General features: G+C 41.2%; 1 protein-coding gene across 4 annotated transcripts in view; it reads left to right on the top strand.

Annotated features, from left to right (window-relative positions):
• DIAPH2 (diaphanous related formin 2) overlaps nt 1-17,094 on the top strand; it is a 5,141,990-nt gene that overhangs the window by 3,831,625 nt on the left and 1,293,271 nt on the right. For all 4 annotated transcript variants that reach the window (XM_069612994.1, XM_069612992.1, XM_069612991.1 and 1 more), the window contains one exon: nt 1,331-1,495. In XM_069612994.1, the coding sequence (XP_069469095.1) occupies nt 1,331-1,495 (165 nt within the window). The remainder of the gene's footprint in view (nt 1-1,330; nt 1,496-17,094) is intronic.

The following is a 17,094-nucleotide window of genomic DNA, read 5'->3' as shown; positions in this document are numbered from 1 at the left end:
TGATAGTTTAGGTGGGGGAGAGTGAGAGAGAACTCGGTTCAGAGGGGGAGTGTGCATGCTGGAGTGCAAATAAAAAAGCTGTTCATTCTGTCACATGTTTCCTGTGTTGCTGGCAATCGTGTCCTGATTAGGGTTCTGTACAATTGTTTACTACTTCAAAGAGTCCATTGTTCAGCAAGAGGTGTATGTGTGAAATAAAGGTGTACTGCACATAAATGGGCTGGCACAAGGGGGGTGATAGGCATTAGGGGCCTCTCAACTGCCAACATCCTCCTCTGTGCAGGACTGCCTTTGACTTTCTCTCTGTCTGGTAGGCCTCCCATTCCAGGGTAAGGGTTCCCACCTCATTGTTCAGGACACTGACCTTGTCACACATTGAGAAGTGGGTGATGTTAAGTAAGCAAAACTTTGAAAGGCCAACAGTGCTTAGACACTCATTCATATGTCAAGAATGCCTTACTCATCCCTTCATCCTCTGAAGGTCGTAACATCAGTGCCATTGAGGTGGGCATTACTAAATAGGGCAATTTTATGCTGGCCGAGGAATGATGAAAGGCTGATGGTCATCAAATGCCCCATATGCAAGTAGTATGTTGTAGCATGTGTCTTTGATGTGGTTAATCAAATGGTGAGTAAGAGCTACTCGGTTTGCCATAGCAAAGCACTTAGTATTCTACTTGCAAATGCAACGGCTGAACAAATGAAATCAATGTTGTGATATGGTGAAGGAGATCTTTAATCATATGCAATTATAAGTTTCAAAAAAAGAATTGAGAAACTTTGTGGAGTATTAACGTTTAAAAATATTAATGAGTAAAGTAATGTATTATTGTCTAGAGTTGATTGGGACAAATCATGTATGCTACTGTAATCTCCTGTGTTTACAAAGTCAAACTAATTGGATAGGACACTGGCTGTAATGGTGAAAATCAACATCGGAAGGTAGGTGCATGTAATATTGACACCCCTATAAAATATCCTCCTTAATGGTGTATTTGAAATGTTTGGATAATTTACTTCTATAGATTTGGAAAATAATTTTGATTTAAGATTGTTTGATAGAACAGTTTTTTTGACAAAAAGATAATTTCAATATTGAATGGGTATACTTTAAACCCAACCCCCCCCAGTGAAAGTGATGTTCTCTGCAAGCTGTAGCCACTGGTCTGCAGGTCATGCAAAACAGCCTACCCTCATGGACCCAAGAACAATTTGTTAAGGATGGCATTAAAAAGTAGTATATGTGTTGATATGTGAAGTTCTGATATGATATGTATTGATATTTGACCAAGGAAGTGTTCTCTGGGGAATTTCCTTAACACAAATATACGGCTTTGCAAAGACTGCACGTGAACAGTATGAAAAGCTCTCCAACATGCACAACAACATGACAAAATTATATGACAACTTGGGAGAGTATTTCACATTTGATGCAAAGTCTATCAGCATTGAAGAGTTCTTTGGCGATCTCAGCAGCTTCCGAACGCTATTCATGGTAAGTCAATTAAAATGTTCAATTTGTTTTATCAGCACTGTTTCTGTCTGTTAGCGAACATTGCTACTCGTTTTCATTACATATCTTGCAGAGGCACCATGTTATGTGTTTTGATATGTACATGTTCTTCCAGAGTTAACCCAGAAGCAATAATTGTTTATCGTATTACAATGCAAATAAAGGGTTTTCATTGCAAATGCTGTTCCATGTGCAGATACATATAGCAGTAGAGATGTCTAAGCTTTTTTGTACAGAAAATAAGAGACAAGATAATGGTCAGTATGTTCGGAAGGGGGTTTCCAATGTATGCTCACATATAGCATGGTGTAACTATGCCTCCTCTCTCAATCAGAGGAATTGACAACAACGACAATTCAAGAAGGGCCTATGTGATTGTGGGCAAAGATTATTTTCGCCATATAAAGCGTGATGGCTGGCATAGAGTCTGGAAAGGAATTGTTTTATAATTATAAATGGTTATTTATAACACGCTTAATCGCGGACTTGGGATTCGAACCTGTTGTGCTCCACATCGTCTTGTTTCTAAGACGAGTGCATTGCCATTGAGCTATACTATCCATGCCATTTATGCAGAAGCACATTTGAGGCAGAAAAATGTTGTGTCTTCTAGAGTATAACCTGGTCAATCACAGACTGAACTCTTTGGACCCTGTCAAGCATATACTTCACACTCCGGTATAACCTGTTACATTTACCCAATCTGGAAGTTACCATATACCCTTTTGCTTGGGCACATTTGAATTATTGGATTTTGTCAGTCCTGGGTTGAAAACTCCACATCTCCAGTTGGCACTGGCACGCTCAGGTTAGGATTTCCGTTTTTCCACCATGGTCTAAACCAGTTTATATGGCATACATGTTCTTTTTTCCAGCTATCAGATTGTGAGACCTTGAATACTATTGTTTGCAATACTTCATAGATAATGTCAAGATCATGCTACTATTCTAGAAATCTGTTGTCAGTGGTGGGAAGTTAGAACATTACTTAGTCCCCTCCTAGAAACCTTCATATTTGTCCTACTGTACTGTTTCTTTTGCTAACCATTTGCTCAGCTGTTCGGTCTGGTCACCATGTCAGTTGCTTTTGTCATTCTTCCTCGTGCCTTGTGAATAAATTATGATGTATTGACTGTGCAGATTTCCTGTGGCTTACATCTGTCTCTAGAATGTCTTGTGGCTCTCATATTTAATCAATTTCAAATGGTAAAATCTCTGAAGAGGATTGGGGAGTGCTTCTGACAGCAAATTCTGCCCATGGCAATAGCATATCACAATTATTGCCACTTTTGCATACTAAATTAGGTAACAATTTCCACTGATCCATCCACCTAGGGTCTCTACTTGGAGAAATGCAGGATCCCAAACTTCAAGAGTTTGTTCATGAAGCTATAATCTTGCTCTGACAATATTTCCCTAAGAAACCCATCTTAGCCAAATAGAGAACCAGGTGTGTTGGGATTTGGAAAGTAGTAGTCTTTCAAAACAGTAATACCTTCTGGTAGTGTACCAGATCTCACAGAACACTCGACAAATAGGGATGTGCCAACACCTATTTTTTGATTACTATATAGAATAGGTTAGAAGAATGCCAGCGGGATGGGGAACCAACACAAAAAGATACCAAAGAAATATTACAAATGCTATTTGTGTTATATGATGATAAGTGCTTCCGTTTGTTTGTATGGTTACAGCCAACTGACTTAGGATAGTTTAAGATCTAGTGGTTTATATTAAGACTGTGATTTGGTTCTGGCCTTGGTTATCCTTGATTTGGCTGCTCTATCAATTGCAAAAGGTGCCTTTTATTCCTAAATCAGTCACTTTCCTTTTCAAATTATTTGAATATACAGATGGCATTGTTATCTTTGATTTCATGCCAATAGGTCGTCACAGGACCCTAGTACACCTTGCTAAATTTTCTGATGTTGATGGACTCAAAATCAATTTAAAGACAAACTTAATGGCTTTTAACTAAAACAAAAATCGAGCAGTTCATAGTGGAAAATGTTCAAGTCCTCTGTAGAGATTGTTAAAAGCTTTACATATCTTGGTTTGATTATACAAAATTGATTGTCCTGGACTGAATATTAAACATATATGTATAAATATGTAATTTAAAAAAACACAGTTGAAGGCTGTCCTCTAAATATTATAAAGGTCATGGGGATTTCAGCCAGAGACAAATTATTAAAGTATGTAAACTTAAACTTGTTCCTATGGTTTTGTATCATGTTCAACTCTGTGCTCTGAGCTTTCTGGCTACAAAGAGTAGAGAACTCATGTTGGAAAGCGCACTAATTATTGCCTGAGTGACTCTGACAGAATAATTACAAGCATATTCATGTTTGATGTCACTTACAGAGCTGGACACATGTAGTGCCCTGAATTGCAATATGATAATACTAAATAAGAAACAATCACACTTCTTAGGATAATTGAAAAAGCTATCCACATCCCATGAGTAGGTCCTCAGTCTTCTCAAGGTATTGGATATTTGTGCATTCTACATTTGTAAGAATTGATAATTGACATAGAATAAATTACTGAAGAACAAAAAGATTTTATTAAATATAATTTACAACAAATAGCATTATGGCAACTAAGAATACATAAAATCAAAGAAACACTAGGGAATGTGTAAAAATAATTCCTTGTGTTGGTACGTGTTTCAAAATTAATTTACACCTTTTCGTGGTGTAATGAAACAGTGCCAGTATATAAGAATGAGATGAAATACACTTCTGATTTTAGAGATTACTGATGCTTGGATAAATAATAAGAGTGCCGTGTATATAATATTTGTAAAGATACACTGCAAAATAAATCTCTAGGACATCTACTTATAGATTTTGAGGTTAGTCATCGAGGTTGAAATAGATACTAAAATGTATCTCTAGTTGATATCAGTGCTCAAAGTTTAATTAAAATCCAGTCTGTCGCTGATAACTCACTCATTTGGGACTGTTCAAAGGTTGGCATTACATTAAACCAAATATACCTGAAGGTTGACAGTCATTGTGTGGATTTAGTTATGTTGGTTATTGTATATAGTGTTCTTATTACAATGTGTTTTATTTTGTGACAATGTATAAAAGGTTTGCTGAACCAGATTATACAATTACACAAAATACACATTCTAATGCAACCGTGTTAGGGAGGAGGAATACATAAAGTGAGGGCCTATTCTATGAACACCTACTCTCCTGGGTCTAATGCCCAATCACTACACCAAATACAATACTCCTGTGGTGTTGCCATACATGAGAGCTCCATCCAAATCATGCACCTTCTCAGGTTAGGATTAAGTTCCAAGTCACACTTCCTTGTCTGTGTCTTGTTGTTTGCCTTTGTCTTGGCCTTGTCTGTCAATCATGCTGTCAGGTAGTCCCCTAGGATGCTGTAGCCATTAGAGGAAATCTCGGTGACCTCAGGTTCTCTCTCAATAACTCTTCTATTCCTCCTCTCTCTGCAACACAAATGACAGTCAGTAATGTTTCCTAATACCCTCAGTTGCTGCTGCCTCTTGTTAGAGTTAGGCTGTCAAAGTAATTGTCCAACTGATTGCTCTGATTGGTGGTTCACTTTACCCATTAGTTTGGGTGTTTGTGAAAGGTACATTTCTAATGGTTCTAAATGGCCCCACTTGGTATGTCCATCACTTTAATTTGTACTCAGAGATGTGCAGGTTTCAATAGTTCAGTATGACACAGCACCCAAACCCCAGAGTCTCAAATACCTTATCTGCCATCTTGTTATCAAGCAGTGATGTCATGGCACGTGAGTATTCAGGGGCACACTGGAACTACACCCAGTAGGTTTATTACCTTCCAGCGGGCATCTACCAAAGTACATAAACATCTGTATTTTTCTTTGCTGCTCAGATATTCTCATCCTGCTCCACTGCACATTCTTGCTCTGCAAGTGGATCCTTGGTCGGGCTGGAATTTCCTGAACTCAAAATCACATATGAGCTACACTTAACAAACTTGGTCGGGATCTGATTGTATTGGGGATTCCCCCCACCCCCCCATCCCATGTTCTTTATAGAATACAGTACAAAATACCCTCCTTCTTTTAGAAGAAATGTTCTTCTTTTAGACACTGTGGCTCAGTGCCGGTAAGCTTACCGGAACCATTGTTTCCGGACTGGCATACTACAAGCCTGCCTGCCGGAGCCGCTGTGCCCGACAGGCCGGAACCTGCCGGACACAGCAGCCATGGTAGGAAGACCGTCACGGAAGTACTGGCACTGTTATTAATGATGCCAGTGCTTTTGTGTTGCCCACTCCCATAGAGTCCTATGGGACTCTATGGGAATGGGAATTACAATTTACTGGTGCTTGACATTCGGGAACGCTGGGGTTGTAATCCCCTGGTGTTACCGCCAAGGAAGGTGCCAGTAAATCATTAAGGGTCCGGCGGCAACCAGCCGGTCGTATCGGCATGGTTAGTGCCGGTCTCGTAATGAGCCCACTCACTCTTTATGTGCAAAGGTGACAGCAGAATAGTACATGCGTTATGTGAGGGAGTTTTGACAAATCTCTGGCTATCCACATATACAACATCTAGTAGTTATATAACATAGCTGGTTTATTCCCTGCCCCCCTACAGATACAGAATATCCAACATTGAGCAATTCCCTATTGGAGACTTCACCAGAGTAGTGAGTAGAATTCCACAATAACACGGATGTTCCTATTCCGTGTCTTGGTTTGTTCTGGGGTTTTGACTATATTCATATAAATCCAGTGGGAAAGTGCAGCTATCATGGTAAGGGTGTGCAAGGAATCCCAGGGATCATTCCCTTGAAATGCCTTCTTGCAGATTGTGCTGGAGGAAAAATAAAACTTCAATTGCTGGTAGATGTGGGGTCAACAAATCCTCCACCGAACCTGATTCTCTGTTGTTTCTGTTAATCAGTGACCTGCTGCTAAGTGGATGTCAGCAAACACCAGAATTGTCATTGAAAAACAAATTGGCACCAAAAACGGATAACTGATAATTACAGCCCTCCTTTCTCTATAAAGAAAGCTCTCTATCTCTCCCACTTCTTCAATGATCAACAGGTTAGACGCACTTTTATGGTGTGGTCGTTACTCAGGGCCAATACTATTCCAGTGGGCTTTAGATTCATTGGTAAGGCATTCCTCATTTTGACTCTTTTGGCAGAGTAGTTGAAGAGCTGAGTATAAAAAGACCAGATGTCCTCAACCTCCAAATGTAGGATCTGTGTTTAAAGACAAAATGTATAAATGTTATCCGCATAGTCCATACACCTAACATTCAATTAGTCATAGGACTTACAATAAACCTGAATTTACAAATCCGTTTTTTTAAGACTGCGTCTGCTGAGTTCTATAGTTTATAGCCCACTGTGTCCGCCATTGTTCGACTGGGAAGTTTGCCCTCCGCATTTAACCTCAATAGATTATATCCATGAGGCTTTGGCCTTAGTTATATCCTTGTATCAGGTTGTATTGATCCCACTTTTGCCAGCGTGTTTAGCATAGGACCCCAGAATATGCAAGTCTGTAATGTAGTTCAAAACCTATATTTGCAAGTAAAAGTTTGGAGTTGGTAAACGGACTGTAGTGTGCAGGGATGCATAGGATATCAACAGTCTCAGAATGAGTTCCCTCAAAGGGCACAAGGGTCAATTGATAAAGGATCCATTAGCTTTCCCAAATCAAATACACAATCTCAGGGGTATAGAGCCTAACTCACTTATAGACTTATCAGTTCAAGCATTGCAGCACCCAGCTCTCTTCTTGACTTCATCTACTAGCAAACATGTCTCCCCTTTTCGCTATGGGGTACACATTGGGTTTTACTATAATCACTTTTCTAGCAGGCGTTTGCACTTCTGAACTAATAGTGGTTCCTTTTTGCACACTCCAACAGCAAGACTTGTTTCATTCATTCATTTGTTTTATATCAGGCAGTGGTATTTGCACCCACCAGACATGGTGCAAGTTCTTCTCTAGTTGTGCCTTCTCTGTCTCTGGCTCCAACCAGTTTCTCTGATATAGTCCTCAACATACTTTCAGATTCCTCACTTCCCAATGATCTGGTCCTTTGCAGCCTGAGCTATAACTCTTCTTAGGATACAAACTTTATTCTTGATATGGACTCCTCCTGGTGTTAGACATAGCTTTCAGCAGACTGTCGGATTTCTTCTTGGCCCCAAGAATGTCCTCCTTTGTCTCAGGTTCTCCTGTTCCTGACTTTGTTTGTAGTTTGTAACTTGGTCTGCGCCTCTACTTCCAGCCTACTGATACTTTAAATGTTATTGCTATTTATTCTGATTGGCCCGTCTCTAACCTTCTCCCTCTGCATGAGCTGGATTGGCAATTTCCCAAGGGTATATAGTCTTTTCCACTAAGGGTATTCTGCAGTGCATAATGTTTTCTCTACCCTTTATATTTAGCTCTCATTGTTTCTTCTCTGGTGGTGTACAGGTGTTTAAAACCTGTACCATATGACTTGGAGGTGAAGACAGAGTAAGAGCCTGCCGGGCACCTTGAGGTGGCAGGCTAAGAGGATATATGAGGGAAGTGGGAACATGTCAGATCCTAGTGGCAGCAGCACGAGCAAAAGAAATACAAGGATGTTTTGGCACCATTAACAACCTGTAACTATGCGGTGTCTGAATCCCTGGAGTGTTACCCTTACCTGGATGATTACAATTGCTGCAGGATCCAGGTCAGTGGTGGGAAAATAACACTCAAATGTCCCTCTAGGGCAAAAAAGGGAAGCTGTAAGCTGTTTCCAAAGTAAGATCAACAAGCAGCCTCTAGAGCAAGATAGTGAAAGGAAAGTAGTGTGCTTGGGGCTAAGAGCGGAGTCTGACCCTATACTTGGTACAGCACAGTGGATGATGCACAGTGCATTGAATTGAATTCTGTGGAAGACAGTATTGCAAATGCAATGTGAGATCCTCTAATATGAAATCCCAATTCACTTTAATGTTTTTGATTATATTTAAGCTCTAACCTGCCAACCAACAGTTCCTCTGATTATTTATTTACAAAATACATTTCTTTGCACAAGTCTGCTTCTATTAGAAACATCTAGTTCATACACTTGAATTTTACGTTACCTAATCGCACCTCATGTTTTTTGCTCTCTAGGGTGCATTACACCTATGAGAAATCTGTTTATTATCTAAAAATAGGCGTAATGCACGTATCACATCATCGGTTTTTGCATGCATTAAAATACGAAAAGCACACTTCAGAAACACCATGGCTGTGACATTCCACTTAGCACATCCATTCCTCAAAATGAGCAGCATTAACTGTCATATTCATAGTTCAGTGACCCAGACCGCCAGACGTCATGCAATCTTAGTCTGTGAAGAAGCAGAGCCGTCACCGGAGATCTTGAGCAAAGACATGTCCAGGTATTTTTTTTCTTAACAAGGAAGAGTCGGTCACGGTTTTCAAAAACACATTTGGGGCTGTTATTCATAAAAGTAATAAAATGTATCACAAAGTATGACTACTTACTTTCAGTGCGTTATAGTGCATGCCCAAAGAAAAAATGGAATTGCCCGAGCTCCCCCTTTACATGATCACCTTGACTGACATCACGGGCCCATTTGGGAAGATCTATCATTTATGAAACATGTATCACACACATCCGGAGCTTGGAATAAGCTCACGATGATCACCATTCAAAATGTTCAACACCATTCAAGGTTCCAGGAAAATCAAGCTACAAACTCATCATGTGACATGTTATTGTAGAACATTGTTTTGCCTGCAAAACTATTTAGAGTTCTTTATTTATGTGTATTTATAGTGCATCAGGTAGTACCAATGCTAAGGGAATAGTATGAAATCCCAAATTGAACAATGAATACATATTCCTACAGGTTGCCTACAACCAAACGATTTCAAACTTCAGATGTTAACAAGTTATTTGAAGAGAAGCTTGGTAGTGGGTGCCATTTCTAATTTGTTGGATTCATCTTTATGGTTTTGAACTGTGTGAACCCCAAAGCCACATACAGGCTCTGGGTCCCTCCTTCAACCCAGCTCGTTCTAGGTCTGCAGACCCAGCTCTAGGCCCACATTTCTGCCTCTGGGCCTGAACATCCAGCCATGACTACTGAGACTCCATCCAGTTCCTGTAGCAGCTTCGAAAGATTCTGAGCTGGCTCTGTGTCCCTAAATCCGCTTTAGTCCCAGCTCTGTGTCCACATTTCCAAAGGTCCTGGTCCACAAACTCAGCTCCCAGTTCACATATGTGTCTCAGGTTTGTTTCATAATTGGCGTTGGATCCCACACACTTGCCTCCAAATCTGAGAGCCCAGGTCAAGCTCCAGGTCTTTAGGCATGGTCCAGGTCCTGTACTGGGCTGTCTTAGTATATTCCAGGTGTGCATGACTGCACAGACCCGACTCAGATTTTGATAAATTACTGCAGGCCTTTATATGAATCAGTGAGCCCTGCAGATGCTCTGCTTGTTTTCTGCAGACATGAATCTGTGCTCAGAGAACTCAGGATCCCTGTGTCCTGCTCTTAGTCTGCATTCCCACCCAAGATCTGCTTTCTTGTCTGTAGACCGTGCACTGGGTGTGGGGACATGGAGCAGTGTCCTTGTGTGTTTGGACAAAGACATTTCCAAAAGCAAAATTGATCAGGGCAATTCCAGGTAATGAGCGACCCACTCAATTTATCTATTTCCTCTCACTGAGACATTGTATTCAGTATAATTAATGTGTCAAGACAGGTGCTATTAAAAGCTTACAAACAAATCAATATATTAGTCAATGTTCCACAGGAATACAAAAATAGCACATTACATGTGCATAACATTCATATTTCAAAAAGTGTGACTCATGCATGTGCTAAAGCCCCTCTTGCTCTACTGGGGCAATCTAAGTAAGGCTGCAATGTTTTTGTTTAACACTGCCATATTAATAGGTTGTTGACAAAACAGTGTTTCGGCCTATTGAGCTGTTGAATGGTGCACTTATTGTATCACCTTCATCAGGACAGAAGATTATGTTCTTATCTCTCTCGGTAGGTTTCCTGTGATCCAATGTCTATATTACAAATGCAATCAGAAATCTAATATTAAAAGGGATTCATATCTGGATTTCATTCATCATTAGGCACCAATGCTCTCCATTTCTTTCTTACGCCGCAGTGGGACACCTACAGCAGATTTTCACCTCATGCACGTCTGGCTGGTGGTCGCATGGGATTATTTTCCATGCTGCTCTATGTTGGTTCTGTAATGGTAACACATACGGTTTAAAGTAGGGATCCAAACCCTACAGCCAACTCATGCGCCATATAATTTACTGGATGTGTAACAAGTAAATATTAATTACCTTATTGTCCTTGTTCTTTGCTGAAAGCATCTTGCTTATCTTCTTCTCATATTTAATGAACCCCAACATTCAGGGAACTACTCTGTTGGGTGAATAATATATGTACATTTGTGCCATATGTCCTAGTTGGTAGTTAGAATGTGGTGCCATACTGTCACCTATGATTAGCCTATGATTAGAGTGGCTTACCAGTGGGTAGTTGGCAAATCACGGAGCCTGCTGTCACCATTTATGGGTTGGTCAGATCAGTGACCCCTTTCTCAATCCGCTTAATTCAAGGAAACAAGTATGATTCTTATTCTATTTCCCATTTATCAAAAATAAAGAAACATGGTTATAGCAATTCTGATTAATACAAATTTTATTCACCAACAAATATAAAAACTTTAAGAACAACAAAAATGTCTACATCAAATTCGGCATTTCAATTTAATTTCATGTGATCACCTAATGCTATATGTGAGGTTAGTACTTGACAAAATCTGTTATTAATCAACAGATGTTCGCTAATTTTTACAGTTATTATAATATAAACTTCTCAGACGTGTCTACATATGTTCATATGTTTTGGCCTTTTTCAAAAAGAGTGTACTAGAATCTAATACTAATACTTTTGTCACATACTAACCTCACATAGAGCATTAGGTGCTCACATGAATTTAAATTCAAACGCCGAATTTGATGTAGGAATTTTTGTTGTTCTTAAAGTTTTTATATTTGTCGGTGAATAAAATTTGTATTAATGAGAATTGCTATAACCATGTTTCTTTATTTTTGATAAATGTGAAATAGAATAAGAACCATACTTGTTACCTTGAATTAAGAGGATTGAGAAAGGGGTAATTGATCTGACCAGCCTTAGTATATGACATATCGTCCTATATCAGATCAATCCCCCATTAACAAAAAAGAGGGACAATAACCCATATAGTATTACCACCATTTATGGGTTGCCTGTGTGTAAAAAGAAACCAGATAGGTATACGTGACTTGCATGATGTGATTCAGATCTAATTTAGAGAGCACCTTTCACCAAGGTATGTATATCGATATACTGGTGGGTGTCAATTGATGAATATGCCTGTGGCCAATATTTTTATAATAACATTTTAATAATATAGATTACCATTTTCCTGTAATGCGTGGCACAGTCTCTGCATAATTTCACCAAAAAGCTACCATCTATTCATAATGTGTAACATGCTTAATAGCCCTTACAAATCGGTTCAGTCAAATTTCATGTTAGGTGACTTTTTACATTGATCTTGGCTCGCACCGTGTCCAGCTGATAGTTGCAATGGTGCAGATTCCACACACCGTACCTGACATGAATGCTCCGGTGCAGAGTTAACCCGTGCCGTGTTAAACCCGAGCCAGCAGCAGCTGCGGGCAGCTTTTGCCTGTGAAGTAGCGTGCCGGTGGTGTTTCAATAACTCACGATCACGGTAGAAATCTTACTTTATTTATTTTATTTTTTACATTTATAGCAGCGCACCAAACCCTCAAGCATCAGGGCGCTAGTTCCAGTAAGTGTGAAGTGACATTCTTCAAAGTGCAGGAGCATGCAAGCAGGTTACAGCATAAAGGTAAATCATGGGTCTGGCAAAGCCACGCCTCATGGTACGGGGGGCTACATCAGGTATACATTAATACATAGACAAATCAGGTGGGTGCATAAACTGGCAAAGCCACGCCTCATGGTACGGGGGCAGACAGATGTACATAGAGAGATTACGTGGGTTTCGGTCAAGTTTAATGCAAATTCAACATTGGATACCCGGTCAGATAAAGTAGGATGATGCATAATTAGGAACATAGTCCACACTAGAGTGTGAGGCAGGTCATCTGTGGTGAAAATAGGTAAGACACAAGACAATTTAGGTAGGCTGTGGATGGGATGGATACACGGAAGCAGAGTTTAAAGATTGCAGTTCGCATGTGAGGGCATTTGCAATCGTCAATTGATAGGAGAGGATAGAGTGAGGTAGGTGGGGATTTACTGCATGCCATTGGGAGGCGATGCAGAGATTGTTAGAGGCTCATCCCAAGAGGTGGGGGCTGCAACTGACTTTTCAGGTCAAGTATGAGAGAGTCAGTAAAGTATTGGCGCAGATGAGGGCTGGCAAGCAACGGCGCAGCAGAGAGGAAGAGTGCATCTGGGGCAAGGCACACATGTGCATGTAATTTGCACTATGAGTGCCGGCAACTTGCAACTATGTGTAGGAATGAGAGGATGAGAAAATGTACATCGGCGGATACCTTGTATCAGGGCTGCTGCCACGCCCGGACAGACACAGACAGGCCGCAGCCTTACTCAATGGCCTTCCCCGGTGGACTACAACAGCTTCATCAGCTGGCGGTGGGGAGGCCTGGGAGGTAGGCTGGGGTGTGGCCAATCTGAGGAGTGTCACTGCCCACCGCCGACATTGTAGCTGGATCTACTTGAGCGTGCACCGGTAGGTGAGACTGTGTTTATACATGTGGCCATGGAAACCAGGGATTCAATAGTCTCTGGTACCACGGCGGTCATCTTGGAGTGTGGGTGTCCCACCTAAGGGATACCGAAATGACCATTTGTGCCCTATGTCTGCAAAACAGCAGGGTTGAGCCAATTTAAATGTAAATAAGTCTCTCTCTGTAATAGACTGCTTTCAACATGTTCCCACATTGTGTACTAGTGGATAGAGACTCACCGTAGCTCAGTATTAATTACCAACTAATGATGGTTGATATATATGCTAGAAGCATGGTTGACATATATGTATTTATGTGCAACAATTTAGATATTTGTTCTCCCCTTGTTGTATACATGGAGCATTGTCACATGTATATGTGTACACGTTCATGGTATGGAACTGCAGTCCGTGGTTGTATCGCACTGTGGGGTCGGAAAAGTACTATACCTCGGGCTACCATGTGTCACAGAATGCTTTAGCCCCAATGATGCACTTTGAGTAGATGGACATAGTGTCCTGTATTACTGGGCCCTACTAATGCATGATAAGGACATTGCATATGAAACGTCATTGCTACAGCGTTCACAAATACATGTGCCGAGTGGTATGAACAGACACTAATTATCTCGGAAATTGCAGTGACCCGATTCCTTGTGCATTGACATAGTATCTTGTGTTACTAGACAATTGTAATACATGTGATGTTGCCTGATTGGAACACATTTATATATATATCCCTTTTAAATTACATATGTATGGTTTCGTCCGGGTGAAGCATTTTATGACAAAATATACATAGGGGCATCTGTAACACAGCCATTTCCTTTTACTTTGTGTTGCATATTTCACCTCTTGAGGCTCTCTGACCCAGCCAAAGTAAAGGGTGCGATCCAGAGGTCTTCAATAGGGCTCTTTTCTTTTTTTTGCCCCACCAAGAAAAATGTATCCCAGTATGAAAGCCATTTAGAACATGTTCAAACTGCCCAATGCCCTGCCATTCACCTATATAGGCCTTTGGCCATGCTCCTGTAGTGGCCACTTTTGCAATGGAATTAAATGCTCAGTGGTCTTTTTCATGAAGGCATGGCTTTTGACTCGTCCAGGAATTCCATGCCCCCGGAGTACCCTCTATGAGTAGTGTCCTTAATGCAAATCTCTAGTACCCATTAAGCCACGCCAAGTGGGACTGTCCCTGTTTCTTTTCTGCACTTACACAGAGTGTGGTCTTTTGCCATGTCTCAGCTCCCACCAAGCCTTCCAAAGTGGTGACTGGGCTTGCCCTGCATCCAGGCACAGTGTCCACTTTGCCCCTTTGCAGGAATATGGACCAATAGCTAGGCCATGCAGCCATGTCCAGTGAGAACGTTTCCTGGCTATGTTCTTTGTCCATTGTTGCATGCTGAAGTGAGGAGTCGGACAAAGAGGTAGCATGTTTTTACAATCTTTATTGAAAAATAATGAAAAAAGTACTATCTTCCCCTATCTCTAAAGGGTTACCCTACCTAACTAAAGAAAAACTTGGGTGCTCATCGCAAGGGTGGTTGTCAAACTCAAAATGCCTGTCCACTGTTAAAAATAACATACTCTAGCCCGACCATTAATAAATTAACATAAACAGGTCCCAGAAAATGTCTCCCTTGTCCTGATGCAATGGGATCAGCACTACAGTGTATTTCTATTAGTGTCCAATAATAGTTAAAATTGTGCACTTGTAGAGAATACCAGAAGAGTGACTCCTTTCTCCTGGTCCCACAGTTCAACAACTTTGTTCTTGTCCTGGCATCAACATTGTCAGACTCCAAGCTGCTGTTTAATAATCTTTTGCCTTAGTTTCTGGTTCAACAATTGATATGAAATAAACAGGAGAATGACTTGCTTCTCCTGGTCCTGTTGGTTAACTTTGGATAGTTTCCTACCTCAGTTTTGATCAACATTTGTACTTCTTTCAATGCTTCTATATTGGCTTCTTTAAAAGACAAACACTTCTGTTGTTTCCAATACAAAGTTATTCCTCATCTTTCTTTGCCCTCCTCTTGTCGGTGAAAACATGAAGAACTGTTCCGATAGTGTCCCTGATCTCTTCTAACACTCTGACAAAAGAGATTATTCTCGTGGCACTCTCTAGTCTGAATGTCTCTTGTGCTGATAGAGAGTTGAGGGAGAGTACTCCCGCTATGTTCTTCTCTTTTAGTCTCTTTAACACAACTGTGACGAGGAAGATCTCTAGTGACGTACTCTTCACATTTGATTCTTCCACCCCAACTCTGGAGATTAGGAAGATTAATCCAGAGGCTCTCTTTCACTTCAATACTCTTAATGCAATTACTGAGACAAGAGAGATTACTCCCAATATGTTTTTTTTTATATTCAGTGTTTTTAACACAGTGACTCAGATAAAGGAGATTATTCTTGATATCTTCTTTATCTTCAGCAAACCCCAACAGGGTCTCCCATGACTCCCGTTACCTCTTCTCCATTCGAGCCACATTGACGGTTCTTCCTGGGGTGTTGGGTCAATGCATTCCCAAGGAACGTTCTGTCTGCTTCTCTTTCCACTCCCCACTGCTGTGCTTTTGCTCTCCGGGATCGCCAGCCAGATGGTATTGGTGCAGTAAATGGACTGCTCAGCCCACCTCCTCCAGGTCACGCCACCGTTGGTCGGTTTCCAGCTTCCAGGCATGCCTGCTCTGGATCAGCCTGAAAAAGACTTCTGCAATCTGCTGTCAGCATCCTCCGAACTGGTGGTTTGCTTCCCTGATGCACCTTCTTGTTCCCAGGTTTGAACTTCGTAGGTCTGCCAGGCTTCACGCCTGCTTTTCTTGCAATGTTAACTTCTTACCCTATCTCTGGGGCCGTTCTCTAATCTTATTTCCATCAGCTGATTCCTCCCCAGCAGAGTGCCACAATTCTTTGTTTGTTTCCATTGGGTAATCTTCATGACTCCTTGTAGCCACCTCTTTCTATTACCTTTGGTATTTGTCAATGGAGTAGTCTATATAACTTAATTAATCTTCTTTTTCACAGTATTCCTGGAAGATTACTTGGAATCGGACTGTATGTTCATTGTAGTCTTCCTTGTCTTGGTGGTATCAATACTTACAGGAAGAAAGGAAGGAGTATTCCAATAGCATACCTTAGTGGTTTCTGAGTGTTTCTCAGAAGAGTTTATAGATTTCATTGTCTCAAGGGCAAGAGGGGTTAGGGTGTTCCATCACTGAACAGGAGTCATTGTCCCCAGGAGGGAAGTCTCTCCTTGGGAGGTCCCTTTTGTTGCATAGTAGGCTGACCTCCCTAGCCTCACAGGGAAGAGTCCCCCCTGAGGAGAAGTGACATGATCGCATGAATCATCATAACTTGCTCTGTTCCCTCCATGGCTGCTGAATTGGCTTATGGGCTTAGCCATTGGCCAGGTGCAGGGGGACCCTTTGCTGCTCTTATTTGTCCGTGGATCACAGGCCATGGCTTGTGGACATGGTCAGTGATCACTTTGTCCAGGGCATTACTTTCATCTATGTCCCAGGCCCCACAAAGCCACCTGAAGTAGTTATTCTCCTTGCCCTACGGGTGTGGGCAGTGGGCTGTTTTCCTGGCAATCTTTTCCTGGTGCAGTACATTTTGCCATGGCCAAGGCTCCACCATGCCAAGCAAATTGACACCTGGGCCTGGATGCAGGCCTGGATCTGTGGCTACTATGCCACCTTTGTGGGTAGATGGGCTACTACTGGTCTTTCAAACCGGATCCAATGACCATTGGTGCCACTCGCACATGAACCAAAGTT

Source organism: Ambystoma mexicanum, chromosome 5p (assembly GCF_040938575.1).
Source record: "Ambystoma mexicanum isolate Mex_15411 chromosome 5p, UKY_AmexF1_1, whole genome shotgun sequence".
NCBI classification, from domain to species: domain Eukaryota; kingdom Metazoa; phylum Chordata; class Amphibia; order Caudata; family Ambystomatidae; genus Ambystoma; species Ambystoma mexicanum.
The sequence above is the reverse complement of the archived record's forward strand: the minus strand, read 5'-3'. Positions and strand labels throughout refer to the sequence as shown.